Source organism: Schistocerca gregaria, chromosome 1 (assembly GCF_023897955.1).
Source record: "Schistocerca gregaria isolate iqSchGreg1 chromosome 1, iqSchGreg1.2, whole genome shotgun sequence".
Taxonomy (NCBI): Eukaryota; Metazoa; Arthropoda; class Insecta; order Orthoptera; family Acrididae; genus Schistocerca; species Schistocerca gregaria.
The window spans coordinates 235,035,508-235,059,618 of record NC_064920.1 but is presented as its reverse complement, the minus strand read 5'-3'; the positions used below and the strand labels follow the sequence as shown (position 1 = coordinate 235,059,618).

Genomic DNA, 24,111 nt, shown 5'->3' with positions numbered 1-24,111 from the left:
CGTGCCAGCCGCCCCGTGTTTACCGCGTTTTATATATAGTGTTCCGGCTGAATGGAGAGTTCGGTCGCAAAAAGGCGGGCGGGGGCCGTCGCCGTCGTCGCCGCCTTTGCCGGCGCGAGAAGTAGGTCAGCCAGCCGCAGCCCTTCCACCCTGTCCGAGTCAGGGCAGAGCCACGAGGGGCGGCGGCGCGCCGTGGGAGGGATGAAGCGCGCGGGTGGGGGGCGTGGGGGCGTGGCCTAGCGGGGGAGGCGGCGCGCTGCTCAGTGCGACGCGAGGCGCCTCACCGAGCGCGTCGCTCCCGCCCGACGGCCGACGCCGACGCCGAGTTCACGTGTGTGCGAAGCGCCCATGTGTGCAGTGCTACTGCTCCGCGCGGATACCTCACCGTACCTGCGAGGGGATCGCCCGTAGTTATGAACGTAGCCAGGGCGGAGCACGACCCACCGGCCGCAGCCGATCCACGAGTGAAGAACATCCAGACACCTGTCCGCCCCCGACGACCGCCGCCCCCGCCGCAGCCGTCGTCCCACGAGAACAACATCACCTCTGCGCAGTGTTGGCGTGCCGTGTAGTGTTTTAGCCCTTGCTGGTTGGTGACCCCCGAGGCCTGCTTGAATGGTGAAGTCCAGTAGCCAAGTAAGTACCAGTGTGGAGTGCGGAAGTAGACGGAGAGTGCCGGTGTTGTGTGGGGCACGCCCCTCTCGCTGGCGCCGGTATAAATAGGGGAGTGTGTGGTGACGTGGGCCGCCTTGGCCGTCAGTACCATCACAGTCTTCCGGCCGCGTGGCTGCCAAGTGGCGTCCGGCCAAAACCCACATGTCTCGCCAATTCCTCGCCACCCCCCTAATCTTTCAAGTCGTATAGGGTGGCGCTTCAGCTACGTACACAGATCCGACGCGTTTTCCTGCTTCAATCTCGTCGTGTGTTTACGATACCTAATTTTGTAAAACAATAGTGCGTCAAGGATAAATATAACTTGGCGTCGTAGTTCCGTCTATGGTGCGCGTAACTATAGTGGATATGTTGTCATTACGTATTTTATACCTCTATACGACAATTTCATACCAGCCATTAACCGAGATTTCGTGGCCATTCATGTAACTGGACAGAAAGCCATCTTCCTCATGATAGACTCCCGTCATATGTGTGAAACATTTTTTTTTTCTTTTTACAGAAATATATGTAGTTTCTACTATACGAGCGTGCCTGATTGACGTATATGACAACACATCTAAAAGGGTAGTTCTATCGCGAGTTGCTCGTCACGCACCAAATCTTTCAATATCAGGTGCCCTCTACGTAAGCCAAACTGACGGATTTCCCCCCATCAGTTTCATTCTGCATTTACCACGTCTCATTTTCAAAATAATCCGTTCACCATCAAGTTGACTCTGCCTGTAGTCGTACACCCCATACACAGTATCCATAAGCAGTCAGTGTATTTTCATCGTAATATATTGTATCCCCACACGCTATTTCAACCACATACATCAGTCACATAAGTAGTCTACGAATTTAATCGTAGAGTTCATGGAAATAAATGTGATTAAACAGTAAAACCCGCTTTCCGCGTCACGTGTGTGCGGAGCTTTGTTTTTCGTTAGCAAAGTTCTGTTCTGCGTTAACTACGAGAGCCTATTCGAATGACGTGTCTAACAGCTTAACAGCCCTAAGTTCACAACCAATCGCGAATCCTTCCCTTAACTCCTAACTTTTTAACTCGCGTCGAATGACAGTGTACTCCACGTGCTTTAAACTGTCTTTTCTCGAAGGTCGTTTCTGTTGTTTACATACTCATACTACTAAGGACATCTGTGACGTAGTTTCTTTCCTTTCTGCTTCTACAAGTACACAAGTTTCTGAATTCTAGAAGCATCTTTGTCACTACAGATTCTGTTACTGTTTACTCTTCCCGTGACGCGTGCAAATCTGTATATAATTTCTGTACATATTGACGGCGCGACTAATACAATTTTGATGATGAGCTATGTCAGAGATCAAAAGCCTTAAGAAAATATCGGTCTGCAAATTGCTGTTTTTCAAGTTTTATAGAGCGAAGTTTCTCGAGTTCTCAAACATAAGACGTCACGCCAACAAGTTTTCATTCCTATTTGACTAGGCGTATTGATAAAACCGACAAAAATCACTACTAGAAACTCTGTGAGTGAGCTAAATTTCCGATTTCGTGAAATAATATAAGCGTAATACTCATTATAGAGGTCATTACAATTTACTCGTCTATCTTAATACTCCTTATCTGAAGGACGCGTATGTCAACTTAAATGAGACAAAATCTTATTTATTTAGTCGCGTGTTCATCACCAGTTCTTTTCTTTCAAGACGCGACATGATTTCTCTTACGGTCACGCTACTGACGTCTTTCTGATCGTTGGTTTTGATGTGTATTTACAATGGCTGATTTTCAAAGCGGTACCGTTTTACAAATAGACACGTCTTTGTGTGAACATAGTACCGATTTGTGTATCATCTAAATGTAGCTTCACTGTTTTATCCAACTCGTTACTGTGATTCTACCACAATTCGTCCTTACTGCATCACATTTCCGTAAGCGGCAGTAATGCATATCAAGAGAGACATAAAACGTGAAATATCTTATTGTTCTTATTTGTAAGTAACCGCATGATACTAAAGAAACGAGTGAGATTAACAGAGCTCCGAGTAATGTATCAATTACTACTGTGATCTTCCACTCTCTTACCGGATTTCCCCTTTAACTTCGCCTCGGTTTCTGCCTTCAAGGGTGTTTACAGTTGGAAGAGTACACAGTAAGTAGACTTCGATCGAAGGAAGACTACTTCTCTCACAAATTAGGTGGCGTCTTTTGTTTCTATAGTTTCAGACCTTCGGCAGCGACACTCAAATACAATTTATTCCTAGGCACGTCAGTGTTGTTGCGCACCGATGTCGCATGAAGTATTTTAGCATGTTTTGTCACTACATAAATGTACAGAGCCGCTTTAATTAAATCCTCTATGGACTTTAATATAAAGTCCCCTGAAAAATGATATCTGTCTCTTATTTACGAGATCATGCTTTTTAGTCGAGAGTGCGGCGTAGTATACTCAGTCAGTCACTTTTCGAGTCGTCATAAATTCCTACGGCATTTGTTAATTACATTTGTTGTCATTTTAAGTTTTCTTTGTCGGTGGCTTCGTATCAAATACATCTTAGACAATACGTGAAATGTTCCCTCTGTTCGCAATACGGTGTCGGGCACAATAAATTTTTCTAACAGGCAATTAATAGCTTTTATACATCTGACCGAACATTATAAGTAATCTACAATCCAGTGAGCAGTGCATGAAAATATTCAGCTTAGCTTCAGTGGTTCAGGTACTAAAAATTAAACAACTACAGGAGGACCACTTGCAATTTAAACACTTCGCGTACTGTGTGTTGTGGTGAAACGTGAAGTAGGGCGGACCAACAGCCGTCAAAGTTTTATGCCGCTGTTTCTATTACTAGTAATAACTCCGGACACCCGTTAAATGAATGGTGTCTGATCATACGAAGTCATTCAGCGGAATTATCTCAAGCTTTACTACCGGATGAAGTTACCCTTCCATTTTATCCAATACGATTTAGACTTTGTTCCGTTTCTAATTTCATTGTAGTAGAGTCTGGTATCACGTTTCTGGTCTCCTGATGGGTCACACGAGCTGAAAACTGATGTATCTGTTCCATGCCACTAAGTCATACGTTTAACTGCCCTCTGCAGATGAACATTTGCACGAGATAGGTGGCACATTACTCTGTGATTTGCCAAACTCTACTGTCAGACTTACATTCCCAGTGTAACAAAGCCAAGAGAAAGTAGTTTTATTTTAGGGAAAAGTTAATCAACGATAGATTTAACGCCGACATATATCGATTCCGTCTCCTCCTTGAAAGTTGGGTTGGAATGACGAACCACGAATTCTACGTGACTCATCACCGTAATTGTAAAAGCATCCACATCCACATTCAAATTCTTTAGATTCGTTCTTCGCCCTTATAATATTTTATTGACATGATACTATAGGCCAGAAGCTTGTATTAGTGACATTATCGATGTATTAGCCCTGCGTGGTTTAGCAGCGCTACTACGAACGGTCGTATGTGCTGCATCCTCTGCTCCCGTCAGATGTGTGCCGCGTCTCGCTATTCCGCCGACAGATGGTACTGCAGTCGCGCTTGCGACTGATATCTCATTCTGTTGATCACGCATCCGAGTAGTTGTAAGCACAGAATCAGAGAAATGGCGAGCATACACTAAAATATAATAAGTGTTCTCCTCGTATGTTAACAAAAAATGTAAGAACAGATAAATATTATCGTACATCGTACGTTTTTCGTGGTAGTTGTAGCATTATAATTAGAGAAGCCATCTAATAATCAATTATCAGGAAGCTTACCATAATATAACAAAGATAGATTACTTCCTGACTCCACAATATACCAATCTGTTCGTTTTTGGCACATCTGACAATAATAAGTCTGATCGTTTGACTTTCTGCACTATACACGTAACACAGTATACACCGTGAATGTTTCACTGAGGTACAAGGAACTACTCGCATAAAGTTGACAAGATATCCACAACCACAATGAATATCAATTATTATGTAGTAGCTACCTCACTGATACGTAACACGTCACCCTACTATCGTTATTTCGTTCATGGCTATAAAATTTTCCATGTTTGTCCCTAATAACTAATCAGAACAATGACTCATAGAATACCGTTACTCTAGTTCACCGACTAACTTTTCATATACAGCTAAAAAGTATGAATGACGTGGTTTACACATCAACTTCCCTCTTATGGTATATTAATGTGAAGTTCGTCGTTATTTTAACACAGAACCGCATGGATGACAGGACTTATGGTACAACAGCTGGGAATAGCTTCCATCGTAACTGAGTAAGACATAGGAAACGTGAAATGCAGGGGCGGGAGGGGGCAGATATTAGATACTATGCATCAACTTGTCAACGGCGTCATTGAGAACTCTGGGATGTATACATTGGAGAAGGAGAGGAAATCATGGCCAACCGTATCAAACCAATAGAAAGACCAATTACATTGCCGTCTTCCGTTTCTCCCCCCTCCCAACTCCAACACCCGCCGTAACAAAACAAAGAAAAAGCCACTATTGTTGCATTGTACTGTTGCTAATAATATGATAATACGTCCTAAACACTCAATTCTCAACACATTTCGGTGGAAAGTGTAGAAAAAGTCCAGAACAAGATACTCGCCTACATCAGTTGTGCGAAATGAGTCTATACTTGTCAAAAGCACTACTTATAAATATACATAGGTAATAACTTCCTTATGTAATTTAGAAAAATGGAGACCATATTAATGTATTTGTATCCTGACGAACAGGAGTTGAGGAGTCCTTCACCAGACGCGAGTGATCTAACGTGACCTTCCATATTATTTGAAACTAATGACATAATTATCTCCTGTGACAATCAAATATGATTTCCATGTGGAACTACCATTACGGGTGAAACAGTTATCTGTGGAGCGAATGTTAGTTGCATTACATGCGCAATAAGTATCAATGTTTTGCTTTGACACAGATTCAGCTGCCCATACAATATTTAGCTTGGTGTTAATAGTTCCAGAACACTCAGAGTAGAAGTAGTCCGTTAAAATCCCATGGTTTCGTCCAGTGTTAACGAAAGTATAATATATATAGTTTACTTTGCATGTGCCTCTCAAATGTGTAATACACTAACTTCGACAAACGGGAACGTTACGTACATGACAAACTGTCTGGTATTACAAAAGATTGAAACGACTATTAACCGCGGGCGTCGCTGAAATTCAGAACTTTTATTTTCAAAGCCTTCTTTAGTGGGATGATGATGTCAATATAAAATTCTGTTGCAAACAGTTTGCTGTGTGTCAGTCTTTGGCTCGCATTATTTTATAGTGATCCTAGCGGTTTTCGGATCTATCATCGAACGACTAGTCATTTATATTCTTAAAACCCGTCACATGAAGCTTTCGGGGCAAAGTGAAACCGTAATTGTTGTTTATATTCACTGTTATCTTTCTTCTGAAATTTTGCTTCACACCGTTAAACCTCTTAATGTAAGTTCTGGATAACGTTATACAATGATTCTCAGTAGCAAACAATATCATTTAAGAACATGTGATCTCTAAGTTCATATCTTAGGTACTGCTAGCACATATTACCTTTCAGTTGCCTTTTTTCTCCCCTTCGCTCCTAACTGAAACGGTCGTTCCCTGCCTTTTCCACACTCTTCTTGCAATTACTCACTCGATAAAGTAACAGTTGTTTGTGTGGCTTGGCTTCATTTAAGTATTCGATATTTTTCATTACAATTATCCTTCTACTTTTGTCAATAACCATGTTTTATGAACTTTCCAAAGAACTTTCCTTCTGAGGTAAATCTCGGAATGTCTTCTGCACGTTAACTGAATGTCCGCTAAGCGTCTACTAGCAGGAAAGACGATATCAAATGCTTCAAACAGACTCAAGGTAACGAAAAACCTGTCGTTGGAGAGGGATTCGACTGGTAACAAAAATACCAATCGGATCAGTACGTAAATGCCACTATCAACTTACTTCTACGTACCTAGCGCCATGTTCCAGAACATTCCACTTCGTAGTTACGTAATTCGCGCTCGGATACCTGGTATGGAGCATAAGGGAGACATTTTTCAAGAAACGTACTGAAAAATCTATGTTCAGAACTACGTCACAGTCAAGAATGATACATACTGAGAGTAAACAACTTAGAACATTGTATAACATCCACAAGCACAGCGTACTTGTTCGTTATCGTTACTATTACATACAATATCTTGGTATATGTAGAACCAAATGCTTAATGTCAAACTACGGAAAGTGAATTCTTATGTTCGAGGTAAGAATTTCTTTCCTAAGCTTGCAAATTTCTTAGTTTCTGTTCAGCTCTTCGTCGGATCAACAGAATGCATATTATTTACATCTCCCGCACGGATTTACTGGGAAGCGTGTGGCAGAAACTGTTTTTCATTGTTTCATACTCATATGAATTCAACCGATCCAAATGACTGATTTACGATGGGTGTAATAAACGCTCCTATGTCCTACAGCTTGAAATCTAATATAGGAAATCTTGCTTTCTTTCCGGCCACATCGTCTCGTGAATATAATTTGCATACTCCTTCGAGCACAATCATTTTGTATTGAGCATCATCAACATTCTCACTGTTGGTGATGTACAACCAACTGAAGCGCTTTTTCTAAATGCCAGTAGGGTTCCACATCTGGCTGAAATTGTAACCTTTATTAGTGTTATTGAAAATTCGGCTGTTAGGCCATTTTGTTTAGCTACTGGAATTACACACCGGTATATATCCTTACAAGGTTAGTTAACAATATAAAAAAATTGACTTATTTGAACTTAAGCTAGCTTCATCATCACATGAGTTCGGCCAATCTCACAGTGTCAAAAATTAAGACGAGTATAATTTCAAACTGACAAGTTAAACATTAATGTCATAAAACAGCAGTGTTTATGAGCGTAATGAACCACATGCTCATCATGTAGAGTCATCTCGAGAAATCTTGACTATTCAGTGGAATAATCAAATAACTAAAAAGTTATTGGGCACTGACATCATAGTTATATAGGACCGGTATATCGTTGTGACATCTTTGAGAACATAAATATGTCTAACTCGAGCTGTGAAATGAAGTCAGAAGGGAAGTCATATTATGATACTCATTCGGTATTAAAATTACAAACATTATACTAGAACAAAAAGGAGGGGGACACAAGCACTGACAATATATTCTTGACAGTACATATGAGGCAGGTGAGCGGATTTTATTTACGCTTCTCACACACTCAATACTTCGAACACAGCAACCTTGATAAGGAAACTGGTACTTACCAACGTCTTACCAATGAATCAGTCTTGTAATTGCTTTAACTGCATGTGGAATCAGATGATGACCTATTAAGCATCACCGTACGTGCTCCTTCTAATTAACAGACAGACCATTAGCGTAACTGGACAAGGACGTGGCCTTGTTAACGGACCCACCCCCCTCTCCCCTCCAAATCCTCTCTGCCTCAATCAACGGGCGGCTCTTCTCTAAGTGAGTGCTCCTTGATCTGAATCTGATAGTACTGCCATCGTGTCAGAATTGATAAGAGATCTTTCTGGAATACATTGAAAACAAAACAAAAAAACAATTTTACGAAGTATAGCAAGTGCGTGTAATGCTATTTTGTCAATCGAGTGTCATTGCATTGTTATTCTATATGTCTCATATCCAAACGTTAGTCTTTCAGTGCAGGACGTACAAGTGTTACGAGCCTCTTCCGTAATTGAATATGGATTTACCAGCATCCTACAAACGACCCAGAGTATTTGGGTTATTTTTATTTGTGTACGACTTCATATTGTTGTCACGTTTGGTATTCTCACTTTTGTTAACCCGATTTACGAACATCTGACTAGGACAAGGTGGTGTTTTATTGAAGGGAGCTCCTGTCCTAACAATGGTTCCGTCGCAGCACTTCCACTTGTAAATACAGAGTTCTAGAGTTGCCCCGTTTCGTTCTGTGGATATAATTCCAACTTTCTTCCCTCCCACATAGCTACGTTCAACAATGGATTCGTATAATTCGAAACACCTTTCAAATTTCTGACCGTTAGTTTTTTCTTGTCTGCAGCTTCGAAATATCCTCAATGCAGATGGTGTGATAATTCCTTCGAGAAGACCTCTTTCCTGCCACATCCTTGTCAAACCTGTGTTTATGCTCCACCGTTAAATAATTCTGTGATTAAAGATCCCGTCACTAACGATATGTTAAACTAAATTTGTTCCTTCTTCAGTCTCCACCTGTCGCTGCTCGCCTTCGCAACCATTCCGAATGAATCGACCGCTCCTTTACGGTCCTTATCATCTGCCCCTTAGTCCCACTGACTTTAACTATAAACCAAATAAGAAATAGAGGAAAGTTCGCAGTTAGAAACTCGATCTCCACGGTTTTTGGCGATTTTTAACTTTGGCGGTTATTTGTAAGCGTTAATAACCAAGCTACACTATTTTGAGTTTACTTTTGTGCATAGTTTGGGATCATTTTAGAAACTACGATGTATCGCTGTTTGAGTATCATTGTGTTTATGTAGGTATCATTCCATTTTCGGCAGTTGTCATTCACTACGCGTGATAGTTAAGAGTGCTGTATTTACATGTATCTCGCACATCATACGTTAAATATTGTCAATAGCCGCTTATAACAACATCTCAAATCATGTTTCTTCTATAACAAATCTCGAAATTTCATTTGCAAATTTTTATAGAATTCCATCTTTGCAAGTACTACCAGGAAATCTGAAGCGAAATACGTCAAACACTACCAGAGTGACGAAAAGCCATTTTTTCTGAGGGAAGTAACATCTGTCAGCTATGAGATAAGAATTATTATACGATGTAATGTGTCCTTTTATATAAATGACAAAGAATCTAGCCGCGTTGTTAAGTTGAGGTTTTTTTAAATCTTAGAACTTTCAGGCGCATTTGGAGACGCAAAACAAAAAAATTAAAAAAAAAATTGCAGGTAGCACACGCGTAATCTTGCATGTCTTTAAAGTCGCGCCGGTTGTACCAAGATGCACCTGGCATTAGTGCCATCTCTAAGTTCAGCATTATGCTTTCATTTTAGTTCTATTAATGACAAAAAATTTTAGTGTCTCTCTGGAAAGTTGAAGAAAATGCATTTTCCGATAACGTATTTGTGTTCTCAGCATGTGCGAAAGCTTTCTACCATTGAAGTTCGGAGTACATATTATGTGAATTATATCTTAAGAACAAATCATTTATTTGCCCCAAATAAGAATTCCGTCAGCAGTCTCTAACGCGAGATAATCTAAGTTAAGTGTGATGCATAATCCTCAGCGCTTATATCAGTATCTTAGCTGTCCGACATTGTGTTTCGTCATGAAAAACAGGTCGCTAGTATTGTAATTTAACCTAATCGCATGGTTTATGACCAGCACATTCTTTTACCTTGTCGCCCCATTAACAGTTTACGGCCACATAAGTATCCCTTGTAAGGCAGTGCAGAATTGCTTGCTTAAGAATGATAATTTTCCGACTGTCAGATGTGTTTTTCTGTGATTTAATGACAAACAGGACGACGGTTCGCAACCTTGGCAAACGGATTTCATTTGATAAACCACTTACGGAACGTTTTTCCTCCAGGATCTCCATCTTTGATAATTTTCCACTTTCCTCTTCGTTTTCGAACATTTCCTTGTCAATATTCGTAACAGCGTTTCTACTTGCACTCAAAGCTGTGGTAATTATTTTGATCGCCTTGTTAACGGAGATAAGCTAGTCTCCATTACGTTTTTTTTCTCGAATTACTAAGGTAAAGCACAGTTTTTCCCTCCACTGATTTTCTATGTCGATCTCCTGAGCAATACAACAACGTCAAACGGTTTCACGCAGAACATCTGACAGTGTTACAAAATAAGGAATCGTAACTACAATAAAGTAATCACTATCGTAACCGTAAGAAATGAAAACAAAGCAACTCATAGCGCACAATGAACTGGGGTACATCCAATAGAATGATTTCCTCCGTGTCAACCAGTATGGATTTCGAAAACATCGGTCACGAAACCCAACTCCCGGTTTTATCAGATGTCATACTGAGAGCCATGCATCATGACTTCCGGAAAGGATTTCACTCACTGCCCCACTTACCCTTACTATCGAAAGAATGACCACTTTGAAAGTGAAGCGAAATTTACGATTGGATTGAGGAAATATGGGTAAGGAGGTCGGTATATGTCAGAATTGTGTGGAAGTAATTTCAGATGTAGCCAAGAAAGTATGTTGCGATCCTTCATGTTCATATTGTACATTAGTGACCTTGCAGATAAAATCAATAGTAACCTCGGACTTTTCGTAGTTTATGTCGTTATGAAGTAACATAAGCTCACAGAATTTAAAGTTGTACGAAGATTGGCAACTCACTTTATAAATGTTCAGAAGTGTAAAATTGTAGGCTTCCGTAACAAAACAGATCAAAAAACTTAGCAATTTATGACCACAATATTTTTGAGCCACATGTGGAATCATTCAGTTCATATAAATCCGTATGTTGCATAGTTTGTAGGGATGTGAAATGAAACAATCCCTTCGGCTCAGTCGTGGGTGAAGCAAGCGGCAGATTTTAGTCAATTGGTAGGTAAAGCATGGAAATTGAACTAAGATGCTTGTACGACCAAAGTGTGTGGTGGAAATATTAGATACAACTAGCAGGGGGCACTTAAGATATACACCACCTAAGGCAAGAGTGTTGCACATGGTTGCTAAAAAAAACCAGACAGGCAACCAATACAAGACAAACACCAACTTTACAATGGAAACCTACTTACAAAGTTTCAAAAACCAACTTAATTGGAGAATTTAAAAATATACTACAAACACCCACGTATCGCTCCCATAGGCATCGCGAAAGCAAGAATGGAATAATTATAGGGAGCGCTGAGGCATTTCAGCAAAAATTTCTTCTACGATCAGTCTAAATCTACATCTACAATCGTCCTCAGATCACTTTACGCTGTGTGGCGCGGGCTATTTTTGGCAGCGTTGACTCATCCCTCTTCTGTTCCACTCGCGAGTAGCACGTGGGAAAAGTGATTGATAAGCCTTTATATTACCTTTAATGTCTCGAATTTCCTCGTCGTGGTCATTTCGCATGATATAGATGGAAGTAATATGTTTCCCGATCTTCCCGGAAAGCACTCTCTTGAAATTCCAATAGTTGACCTCTCCGTGATGCACAACGCCTCTCTTGTAGTGTCTGTCACCGGAGTTTGATGAGCGTCTATGTAACGCTCTAGCGCGGACTAAACGATCCCGCGACGAAACGCGGTGCAGTCTTTGAATAATCTCTGTCGCTTCTATCAGTCCTACCTGGTAAGACAATGAACAATACTCAAGAATGGGTCGAACAAGCGGCTTGTATACCATTTAGTGGTTGAGTTACATTTCCTTAAGATAATTCCTATGAATTTCATCCTGGCATCTGCCTTTTTTGCTATTTATTTTGTGTGGTCATTGCACTAAAGGTTGATGTGTATAGTTACCTCTAGATATTTTACGTAAATACAGTTTCCAGCAATTTGTCATGAATCGTGTTGTTGAACACCAGTGGATTTCTTTTCATATGTATACACAACTTGTTTGATTTATTTGCGTTCCGGGTTAAATTTCAGAGCCTACACCATTCAGGCCCCTGCAGGTCACTCTCATATCAGTACTGTATTCTGACGTTGCTCTATTTTTGTACACAACCGTATCATAGGCGAACAGTCTTAAAGACCTTCCGATCAGTAGCAAAATTTATTTGACAACAAACTGAAACATGTACATATATCATATAAGAATAAAAGAAAAATTCAGTTACAATTAATGATACGTCCTGTCATCAACAGTGTCGATAATTGCTTGGCATCTCCGGGGCGTGCCTGAAAACAAGTTTTCCGCATGTTCACACGGAAGAGACCTCCGAATACGTTCAATCTGCGTCGACTGTTGTTTCAAAGCGACGATTTTTTTCCTTGTAACTTCTTTTTTACATAAGACCATATGTTTTCAATAGGATACATCAGGTGTCTGTGAGGGCCAGTCCAGTACCTACAAACCTTTCTCCTTTTTCCACTCGCTGCTAAGCCCGCAGAGCTGCTTCGTATCGTTGTCCTCCTGCAGTATTCAATCCTGATTTTTGTCGATGGACCAACGTTTGGCACTCGGCATCAAATTATCTTCGATAAATGTGACGCATAATCTGCTCTCGTTCACTTCTTCTGTATCTCAGTGAAGAATTCAAAATAAACTAATGTTTTATGGACGTTATACGAAGGACGAGGGTCTCTTTGTTGGATTGTGAAGGAACTGAGGCGGTATCTTTTACCATTTATTTGTACTGCGACTACGCTCTTTCTTAACAGACTGTACATTGTAAACAGTAAACGACCTATCAACAGTTACTTGGCGCACTCGGGAAAGTACATTTACATCCGTTAAAATCGACATGTTGAGTTCTATCTGCAAGGAAATCTTGTATCCAGTCGCAAATCTCATTCGATACTTCGTAAGCTCGAATATCTGTCACTTACAGTAGCACGGGACGATGTCAAATGCCTTTTTGAAGTCGAGGAACACGACACCAACGTGAGCGCCGCTGTCTAAAATGCCATAGATCTCATGGAGGAACAGGAAAAGCTGAAATTGGCAAGATCGCTGTTTTTGAAATCCATGTTGATTTTAATAGTGGAGGGTTTCGTTCTATAAAAACAAACATAACACATGAGCACAAAATTTGTTCCATAATTCTACAACAGATTTACGTCAACAATGTAGACCCGTAATTGTGTTTATCCTTCTTGAAAACGGCAATGACCTGTGCTTTGTTTCCCAAGAAAGGGTGAATGGAACGGAAAGAGCCTCAATGACAGACATAACGGCAAGTGGCCTCTGTCAGGTACTTTATAGTAATGTGCCCAGCATAGATGTAGAGGTATACTGAGGTGACAGAACTCTTGGAGTACCTTATAATAACGTATAGGGCCCCTTTTGCCCGGCTTAGTGCACTAAGTCGACATGGCATGGACTCGACAAGTCGGTAGTCCGCTGCAGAAATATTGAGCCTGTAGCCTCTACAGCCGTCGACAATTGCTAAAGTGTTGCCGGCGCAGGATTCTGTGAATGGCTTGACCTCTCGATTATGTCCCATAACTGTATGAATGCAGAGTCTGTCAATGTCCCATAACTGTTTGATGGAATTCATCTGGGGCAACCTGGATGGCCAAATCATTGGCTGGAATTGTTCAGAATTTTCTTCAAACAAGTCGCAAACAACTGTGGTCCGGTGACCTGACGCATTGTCACCCAAATTATTAAAGTTCATGAATGGCTAAAAATGGTCTTCAATTAGCCGAACATATTTCCCACTCAATGATCGGTGCAGTTGGACCAGAGGACCCAAACTATTCCTTGTAAACACAGCCCACACTGTTATGGAGCTACTGCCGGATTCCACATTGCCTTGCTGACAACTCGGATCCATGGCTTCGAGGGGTCTGCATCACATACGAACACTACCGTCAGCTCCTACCAACTGATGCCAGGATTCTTCTGTCCAGGCTGCAATTTTGTACTGATCTTCGGTCCAACCTATACGGTCAGGAGCTCAGAAAAGGCGATGTCGCGCTATTAGCAAAGGCACTCAATCAGTTGTCTGCTGCCGTAGCCCATTAACGCTAAATTTCTCCTCACTGTCTTAATGGATACGATCGTCGTATTTCCCGCGCTGATCTCTGCAGTTATTTCACTCAGTGTTACCTGTTTGCATGCACTCACCACTGTGCCCGTACGCCGCTGCTCTCGGTCGTTAAGAGAATGCCGTCAGCCACTGCGTTGTCCGTGATTAGAGTTAATGCCTCAGATTGAGTATTCCCGGCACTCCCTTGGCGCTGTGGATCTCGGAATATTGAATTTCCTAACAATATTCGAAATGGAATGTCCCATGTGTCTAGCACCAACTACCATTCCTCTTTCAAAGTCGTTGGGCGGGCGTCCCCACGTCCGAAACGCTTTCATATGAATCCCCTTAGTACAAAGGACAGCTCCGCAATTTGTTGCCTTTTTATACTTTTGTCCACGACACTACCGCCAGCTGTATATCACTATACAGGGTGATCCATAGATTTTGACAGGACCAAATATCTCACGAAATAAGCGACAAACGCAAGAACTACAAAGAACGAAAGTTGTCTAGCTTGAAGGGGAAAACCCGATGGCGCTATGGTTGGCCCGCTAGATGGCGCTGCCATAGGTCAAACGGATAACAACTGCGTTTTTTTTTTAAAACAGGAACCAACATTTTTATTCCATATTCGTGTAGTACGTAAAGAAATATGAATATTTTAGTTGGACCACTTTCTTCGCTTTGTGGTAGACGCCGCTGTAATAGTCACAAACATATGGCTCACAATTTTAGATAAACAGTTGGTAACAGGTAGGTTTTTGAAATTAAAATACAGAACGTAGGTAAGTTTGAACTTTTTATTTCGGTTGCTCCAATGTGATACATGTACCTTTGTGAGCTTATCATTTCTGAGAACGCATGCTGTTACAGCGTGATTACCTGTAAAAACCACATTAATGCAATAAATGCTCAATATGATATCCGTCAACCTCAATGCATTTGGCAATACGTGCAACGACGTTCCCCTCAACAGCGAGTAGTTCCCCTTCCGTAATGTTCGCACATGCATTGACAATGCGCTGACGCATGTTGTCAGGCGTTGTCGGTGGATCACGACAGCAAATATCCTTCCACTTTCCCCACAGAAAGAAATCCGGGGACGTCAGATCCGGTGAAAGTACGGGCCATGGTATGGTGCTTCGACGACGAATCCACCTGTCCTGGAATATGCTATTCAGTACCGCTTCAACTGCACGCGAGCTATGTGCCGGACATTCATCATGTTGGAAGTACATCGCCATTGTGTCATTCAGAAAAACATCTTGTAGTAACATTGGTAGAACATTACATAGGATATCAGCATACATTGAACCATTTAGATTGCCATCGAAATAATGGGGGCTAATTATGCTTCCTCCCATAACGCCGCACCATACATTAACCCGCCAAGGTTGCTGATGTTCCACTTGTCGGAGCCATCGTGGATTTTCCGTTGCCCAATAGTGCATATTATGCCGGTTTACGTTACCGCTGTTGGTGAATGACGCTTCGTCGCTAAATAGAACGTGTGCAAAAAAATCTGTCATCGTCTTGGGCCCAGTGGCAAAACTGTAAACTGTACACGACGTTCAAAGTCGTCGCCATGCAATTCCTGGTGCATAGAAATACGGTACGGGTGCAATTGATGTTGATGTAGCATTCTCAACACCACCGTTTTTGAGATTCCCGTTGCTCGCGCCATTTCTCTGCTAATGATGTGATGATTAGCCGCGTCAGCAGCTAGAACACCTACTTGGTCATCATCATTTGTTGCAGGTCGTGGTCGACGTTTCACATGTGGTTGAACACTTCCTGTTTCCTTAAATAACGTAACTATCCGGCGAAAGGTCCGTACACTTGGATGATGTCGTCCAGGATACCGAGCAGCATACATAGTACACGCCCGTTGGGCATTTCGATCAAAATAGCCGTACATAAACACGATATCGACATTTTCCGCAATTGGTAAACGGTCCATTTTAACACAGGTAATATATCACGAAGCAAATACTGTCCACACTGGTGGAATGTTCATCTAAATATGCATACATACTCCGCAAGCCACCTGACGGTGTGTGGTGGAGGGTAACTTGACTACCTCTATCGGTTCACCCTTCTATTCCAGTGTCGTATTGTTCGTGGAAAGAAGGATTGTCGGTATGCCACTGTGGGGGCTCTAATCTCTGATTTTTATCCTCATGGTCTCTTCGCGAGATATACGTAGGAGAGAGCAATATACTGCTTGACTCCTCGTTGAAGGTATGTTCTCGAAACTTTAACAAAAGCCCGTACCGAGCTAGTGAGGGTAACTCCTGCAGAGTTTCCCCTGGAGTTTCTGTCATCTCCGCATCGCTTTCGCGATTACTACTCTCCGTTGGATTTTCTCTGTCTCTTCTATCAACCGTATCTGCTAAGGATCCGACACTGCTGAGCAGTATTCAAGCAGTGGACGAACAAGCGTTCTGTAACCTACTTCCTTTGTTTTCGGATTGCATTTCCTTAGAATTCTTACAAAGAATCTCAGTCTGGTATCTGCTTTACCAACGATCAACTTTATATTATCATTCCATTTTAGATCTCTCCTAATGCGTACTCCCAGATAATTTATGGAATTATCTGCTTCCAGCGTTTGACAATGTTGACTGGAATACTCTCTTTCAATTTTTAAAGGTGGCAGGGGTAAAATACAGGGAGCGAAAGGCTATTTACAATTTGTACAGAAACCAGATGGCAGTCATAAAAGTCGAGGGGCATGAAAGGGAGGCAGTGGTTGGTAAGGGAGTGAGACAGGGTTGTAGCCTCACCCCCCGATGTTATTCAATCTGTATATTGAGCAAGCAGTAAAGGAAACAAAAGAAAATTTCGGTGTAGATATTAAAGTCCATGGAGAAAAAATAAAAACTTTGAGGTTCGCCGATGACATTGTAATTCTGTCAGAGACAGCAAAGGACTTGGAACTGCAGTTGAATGGAATGGACAGTGTCTTGAAAGGAGGATATAAGATGAACATCAACAAAAGCATAATGAGGATAATGGAATGTAGTGGAATTAAGTCGAGTAATGCTGAGGAATTAGATTAGGATATGAGACACTTACAGTAGTAAAGGAGTTTTGCTATTTGGGGAGCAAAATAACTGATGATGGTCGAAGTACAGAGGATATAAAATGTAGACTGGCAATGGCAAGGAAAGCATTTCTGAAGAAGAGAAATTTGTTAACATCGAGTATAGATTTAAGTGTCACGAAGTCATTTCTGAAAGTATTTGTATGGAGTGTAGCCATGTATGGAAGTGAAACATGGGCGATAAATAGTTTGGACAAGAAGAGAATAGAAGCTTTTGAAACGTGGTGCTACAGAAGAATGCTGAAGATTAGATGGGTAGATCACATAACTAATGAGGAAGTATTGAATAGGATTGGGGAGAAAAGAAGTTTGTGGCACAACTTGACCAGAAGAAGGGATCGGTTGGTAGGACATGTTGTGAGGCATCAAGGGATCAGCAATTTAGTATTGGAGGGCAGAGTGGAGGGTAAAAATAGTAGAGGGAGACCAAGAGATGAATACATTAAGCAGATTCAGAAGGATGTAGGTTGCAGTAGGTACTGGGAGTTGAAGAAGCTTGCACAGGTTAGAGTAGCATGGAGAGCTGCATCAAACCAGTCTCAGGACTGAAGACCACAACAACAACATCTGCTTCCAGTTGCTGACCTGCTATATTGTAGCTGAATTATTTGGGATCTTTCTTTCTATGTATTCGCTGCACATTACACTTGTCTACATTGAGATTCAATTGCCATTCACTGCACCATGCGTCAATTCGCTGCAGATCGTGCTGCATTTCAGTACAATTTTCCATTGTTACTACCTCTTGGATATACCCCACCATCATCCGCAAAAAGTTTCAGTGAACTTCCGACGTCATCCACAAGGTCATTTATGTATATTGTGAATAGCAACGGTCGTACGACACATGATACCACGTACTTATACTTTTGTGACTATTACAGCGGCGCCATCTATCACAAAGCGAAAATGTTCATATTTCTTTACGTATTACACGAATATGTAATAAAAATTGGGGGTTCATATTTAGAAAACGCAGTTGATATCCGTTTGACCTATGGCAGCGCCATCTAGCGGGCCAACCATAGAGCCATCTGGTTTCCCCCTTCAAGCTAGACGGGTTTCGTTCTTTGTAGTTTTTTCGTTTGACGCTTATTTCCCGACATATTTAGCCAGGTCACTGGCAATGGACCACGCTGTATATTCAAATGGTTCAAATGGCCCTGAGCACTGTGGGACTTAACTGCTGTGGTCATCAGTCCCCTAGAACTTAGAAGTACTTAAACCTAACTAACCTAAGGACATAACACACATCCATTCCGAGGCAGGATTTGAACCTGCGACCGTAGCGGTCACGTGGCTCCAGACTGTAGCGCCTAGAACCGCACGGCCACTCCGGCCGGCGCTGTATATTCACATCGCTATCCCACGACATTAGTGTAAATGACACAGGTTAGCAAGCGACCTGAACCTTAAGCACATTGCGGGCGGGATGTATTGTAGGTGGTTCAAGCTTTGGCAACCGTGATCCGTTGCTGCGGCCGTATCTCTCGTGATATGGGCTGAAGCGTGCTGCGCCTCACTCGTGACGCTCACTTCCCTAAATTCCTAAGTAGCTGCCAACTCTGGAGCAATATTTGATCGGAGTGTACGACCAGTGGGCGGGATACACAACGAAGACCCCGTGTGGGCGGCGCGTGGCGGCGTGCGTCGCCGTGGTCGGCCATTGTCCGTGGCGTGGTACGCGTGTTATTGATCTAGGGCGGCCGGCGCGCGGGGCCGCTCTCTGGAAGCTGTAAACACCTGCGCTCGGCCGCGATCGCCGGCGCCGTCTTTTGTCTGGCGCTGCCTCAGCCGCTGCCGCCGCCGCCGCTTGGCTCCCACCGCCACACCACGCCTCGCCAAGTGAGCGCCAGGCGCGCACCATCGCCCATTAGCACCGGTACGAGCCCCCTGCCAGATCCCACCGCCCGCTGCCTGCGCTTTTACCTTCATTATGCTCCCCGCAATCAATAACAGGCAACAAAGCAACTTCTCCTCTACAGGTCCGTTCTTGCTAGTGAAGTGGAAATACAGGATGACTCAAAAGAATGCGAAATTCTGCAGCGTGCTGTGGCAACACTGCGAGTTAGGTGGCGCCGAATAGCACGCAGAATGCTGCTCACACTTGCGGCGGCGCGGTGCGCTGGCAAATCTCTACTCACCTTGTGGTGAATCTCTTCTTACATACACGCCTCCTGGCATCAGTTGGTAAGAGTCACTGAAATGTAGTTGCCGGCCAGTGTGGCCGAGCGGTTCAAGGCGGTCTGGAACCGCGCAACCGCTACGGTCGCAGGTTCGAATCCCGCCTCGGGTGGCCGTGCGGTTCTAAGCGCTACAGTCTGGAACCGCGAGACCGCTACGGTCGCAGACTCGAATCCTGCCTCGGGCATGGATGTGTGTGATGTCCTTAGGTTAGTTAGGTTTAAGTACTTCTAAGTTCTAGGGGACTGATGATCTCAGATGTTATGTCCCATAGAGCTCAGAGCCATTTTTTTCAAATGCAGTTCTCACAAGGGGAACTCCCATCGCACCCCGCTCAGATTTAGTGGTTAGATGGCCCTCGGATAGCCCGTCAAAAACTGAACACAGACCAAGCATGAAAAAAGGAAGAAGGTGTGAAACATCCCGGGAGATTAAAACTGTGTGCCGAGCCGAGACTCGAACTCGGGACCTTTCCCTTTCGCAGGCAGGTGCTCTACCATCCGAGCTACCCAAGCACGACTCACGCCCCGTCCTCACAGGTTTACTTCTGCCTGTATGGACGGGGCGTGAGTCGTGCTCGGGTAGCTCAGATGGTAGAGCACCTGCCTGCGAAAGGGAAAGGTCCCGAGTTCGAGTCTCGGCTTGGCACACAGTTTTAATCTGCCAGGAAGTTTCATATTCATATCAGCGCACATTCCACTGCAGAGTGAAAATCTCATTCAGGAAGAAGGTGAGCTGATCCGTGAAGGATAGGAAAAAAAGACAGAAACGGTGAACGTTCCAAGTAGAACAAGTTCAATGAAGAGTCGTGGGTTAAGTCGTCGCAGTGGTAGACTGCCAAGCGGGCGAGCCGTTTTCAAGAGTACCTCGTGCCATTTTTTTTCTTTTTTTCACAACATTATGAACTCTCCGTTCGGTCATTGACATCTTTGTTCTCTTTCTATAGTCTTGGCAGGTGCCATACTTCACATCGGTTGTAGAATATGAGTCATGTGGTACGAATACATTACTGCCCCAAGTAAATGTGAAGAACAGTGAGAGCAGTGGAGATACAACAAAGACGTCTCACAAAAATGAAAACAACAAATAAACGGGTGTGAACCATGTTACAACAAAAAATTCAAGAGTGAATACTTCCAAAATGGAGCGCAACTTCAAAACCGTTAAAAACATATGTTTTAAAGTTAATGTGTGTGAAATCTTACGGGACTTAACTGCTAAGGTTATCTGTCCCTAAGCTTACACTCTACTTAACCTAAATTATCCCGAAGACAAACACACCCATCCATGCCTGAGGGAGGACTCGAACCTCCGCTGGGACCAACCGCACAGTCCATGACTGCAACGCCTCAGACCGCTCGGCTAATCCCGCGCGGCAAACACATGTTTTGACAGAGGACAGAGAAACTGTGTGGTTGTGAAACTGTTTTCATTTGTTGCAGCTTATGTGACTAACTATTACGTTTTAATCATTTACTTGAGAATGATCACGTTCACATTCATACGAACACCTTTATCGGGCAAGGAGGCATATCTCACTCATTTGCCAGGCGAATTAAGTAGGTGCGTCTATGAGAGATTTCTATCATATGAAACACGTATTGCCACTAATGCCGTGCATAACACACCAGAAGTGTTTCCGGTGGAGGTTTCGTTGACTTGTCGCCTTGTTTTCAAATGTTTGCTGTTCCCATTCAAAAGCCATTTCCTTTCGGCCGATAATAGTCGTGCAGAATCAACTGTCATCATAAGTCCCTGCCATACACCACGACACAGACACAAATTTGAATAAAGCGAACAGAGGGAAAAAAATTGGCTCGAGGGAAGTCCGAACACTGTTCGCCAGCATGGTAATCCATGATAACCACTTGACCACAAAGCTACTTCTGTTCCCCGTTTCATTTCTTGTTCTTGGACCGTTCATTGTTTCTATTCTCCTATTTTTTCACATCCAAGTACACCTTCTTCCTGTTTTCATGTCTGACCTGTGTTCAGTATTTGACGGGCTTTCCACTGGGACTCTTACCAAAAAATCTGAGAGGGAAGTTTCCCTTATCAGCCGGAAAAAGCTCTAGGAAGACCAGCTGTACAGTTCGTAACCACAAGTCGCACTGAAGTTCTGTTTGTCGGTAGAAGGAACAGTTGAATGAAAGTATTTATATGCGTATAATTGCACTCTATTACTCTTGCATACACTAGTCACTACCAACCCCTACTCTAGCCAGTTGATGGTAATTATGAATTATCCTTCACAGAAAGTTTACAAAAAGATTGCTTCTTTTAATAATTCTCGCTCGGATGTTCTGTAATAAGTCTCACGTAACAAAATGCTCACGTTCGCGAGTAAGCAACACGCCACGCAGAACTTAGTTATTTAAAATGCACCGAAAATTATAAATTTACAACTATACTTTAAATCGAGCTCTCTTTACGGCACTTCTCAAACATTTTAGTAACGACATATCACAATATTAATAATTTTTAACGGAGCGCCTATTTATAGGTCTGATCACTATGACATCAAAGCCTCGACTCTTCTCTTCTCTCTTCTCAAAAGAAGTTTCTAGTTCCAAAATTACGTGCGAATATGCTAATTTTTGATTGGCAGAGAAGCATCACAGCCGATTGGAAAGCAGCGTCAAACCCTCTCAATCTCGCGCACTATACAAAACCAATCGAAACTCGTCACGGCGTCAGAACAGTAAATTAACACAACTAAATTTTTAAAACCCACAAATATAAAATTCCCGCGTAATAAAACTACTTTACCGAAACCATAATGTCATTTCCCCAGTACTGTAAACTGGCAAAATAGTTTACAAGTCCCCAATCCGAATTACTAATACAACCGTTATTCTCTAACATTCCTCATGTGACCAATTACTTCATTGTATGGTATAAAAACTTGACGTGACGCATTATTTGACTTTCACAACGTCATTCACTCTCACAAATAAGCACAATTTTAATATTAATTCATGAACAATTAGAAGATTAAACAAACAGAACTGCAAATAAAAACGACAGTATTTTTACTGCAGATCGGTGTCCGTCAGCTAGTGACCTCTACTAAATCGCATAGAAACTACATACATACCGGAATCTGGCGCCATCTATCGTGTGCATGATTCACACTGCACGCCTGTTCACAGATCTCCGATCTCAATAGGCGCGAGGCAAAGGCGCTGCGTCTCACACAATTTTGGTATTTAGTAAACAGTAAACATGGAATAATGGAACGGTGTGCAGCGTGCTTTTGCGGTAAAAGCCTATGACAAGAATGGAAGTGTGGAGACCGTGCAGCGTCATTTCAACATCGGAAGGCATGGTCGTTTCCCCTCTGCGCATGTAATCAACACCTAGGTCCGAAATAATGAAGCGACTTGTCTTGCAATGACAAAATAATCCGCAGGTAGACCCCTAACCGCTCGTATGGGTGACAATATCGAGGCTGTGTGAACTGGTTTCGTAAGAAGCAGGCAGAGCTCTGTTCCACGTCATGCATAGTCTCTACACTTGGCTCATCCGACTATTCTAGAAATACTGAAAGTGTATTTAAATTTTCATCCATAAAAGCTGCAGATTGTTAAGTAACTTCACACTAACGATCTCCTCGTATGTAGACAATAGGCTGAACGCATATTAGCAAAAGTGCTAGACTACGACAGTTTTTGTAAAAACCTGTGGATGTCGGATGTAGCTCGTTTCCACCTCAGCGGCTTTGTTAGTGGGCAGAGTTTTCGCTACTGGTGCCAGCGAAATCCACATCAGCTACACGAGCGACCACTGCACAACAGCAAGGTTACTGTATGATGCGCCATGTCATCGAGTGGCGTTATAGGCCCCTACTGTTTTGAAGATGAAAATGGGTGCGTAAGCCCAGTAACGTGTGTTCGGTACGTTGCCACAATGGAGGGTTTCTCTGCGCATGAACTGCCCCATTTTGAACGTAATGGACCAACGGCGCATACGGCACTGATATCGATGGGAGCTGTGCCACTATTGTGTGGTAACAGTGTCATTTCAAAGAGCGATGACATTGGATGGCTTCCAAGATCGCCTGACAAGACAGCGTGTGACTTTTCTTCTTGTGGGGCCATCTTAAGAGTACAGTTCATCGTACTCGACCTCTTACCACCGAAGAACTTAAAGCGAAACTAAGAGAGGAAATCTTCATGAGTCCTGCTGAAATGTTAGGTCAAGCCGTGCGTAACGTTCCTATCAGACTGCAGGAATGTGTGCTCCGAAGGGGAGCTCGTCTAGCGAATCTGATGTTCAAGAAACAAAAATACTTGTAACATTCAATAATGGCATATTCTGCTCTATACATTTAAATCAACGTGTAAAGCAACCACGCACATCCACTAATCTCCACTCCAAAATTTCCCGTTTCGTTTTAGTCTCCGCGTACTTCTAAGATATGTTGTAACTACACCTGACACTTCAGGCGTTGGCTCCCTCCAATCAACGCGTTCCGCATAAAGCCCAAACCGTTC

At 42.7% G+C, this 24,111-nt stretch overlaps 1 protein-coding gene across 1 annotated transcript in view; it reads left to right on the top strand.

The window, feature by feature from the left end:
- The first annotated feature begins 262 nt into the window (after positions 1-262).
- Positions 263-24,111, top strand: part of LOC126338532 (serine-rich adhesin for platelets-like) — a 2,400,280-nt gene continuing 2,376,431 nt past the window's right edge. Inside the window, exon 1 of the mRNA XM_050001562.1 lies at positions 263-636. Coding sequence (XP_049857519.1) covers positions 616-636 — 21 coding nt within the window. The 5' untranslated portion in view covers positions 263-615. The remainder of the gene's footprint in view (positions 637-24,111) is intronic.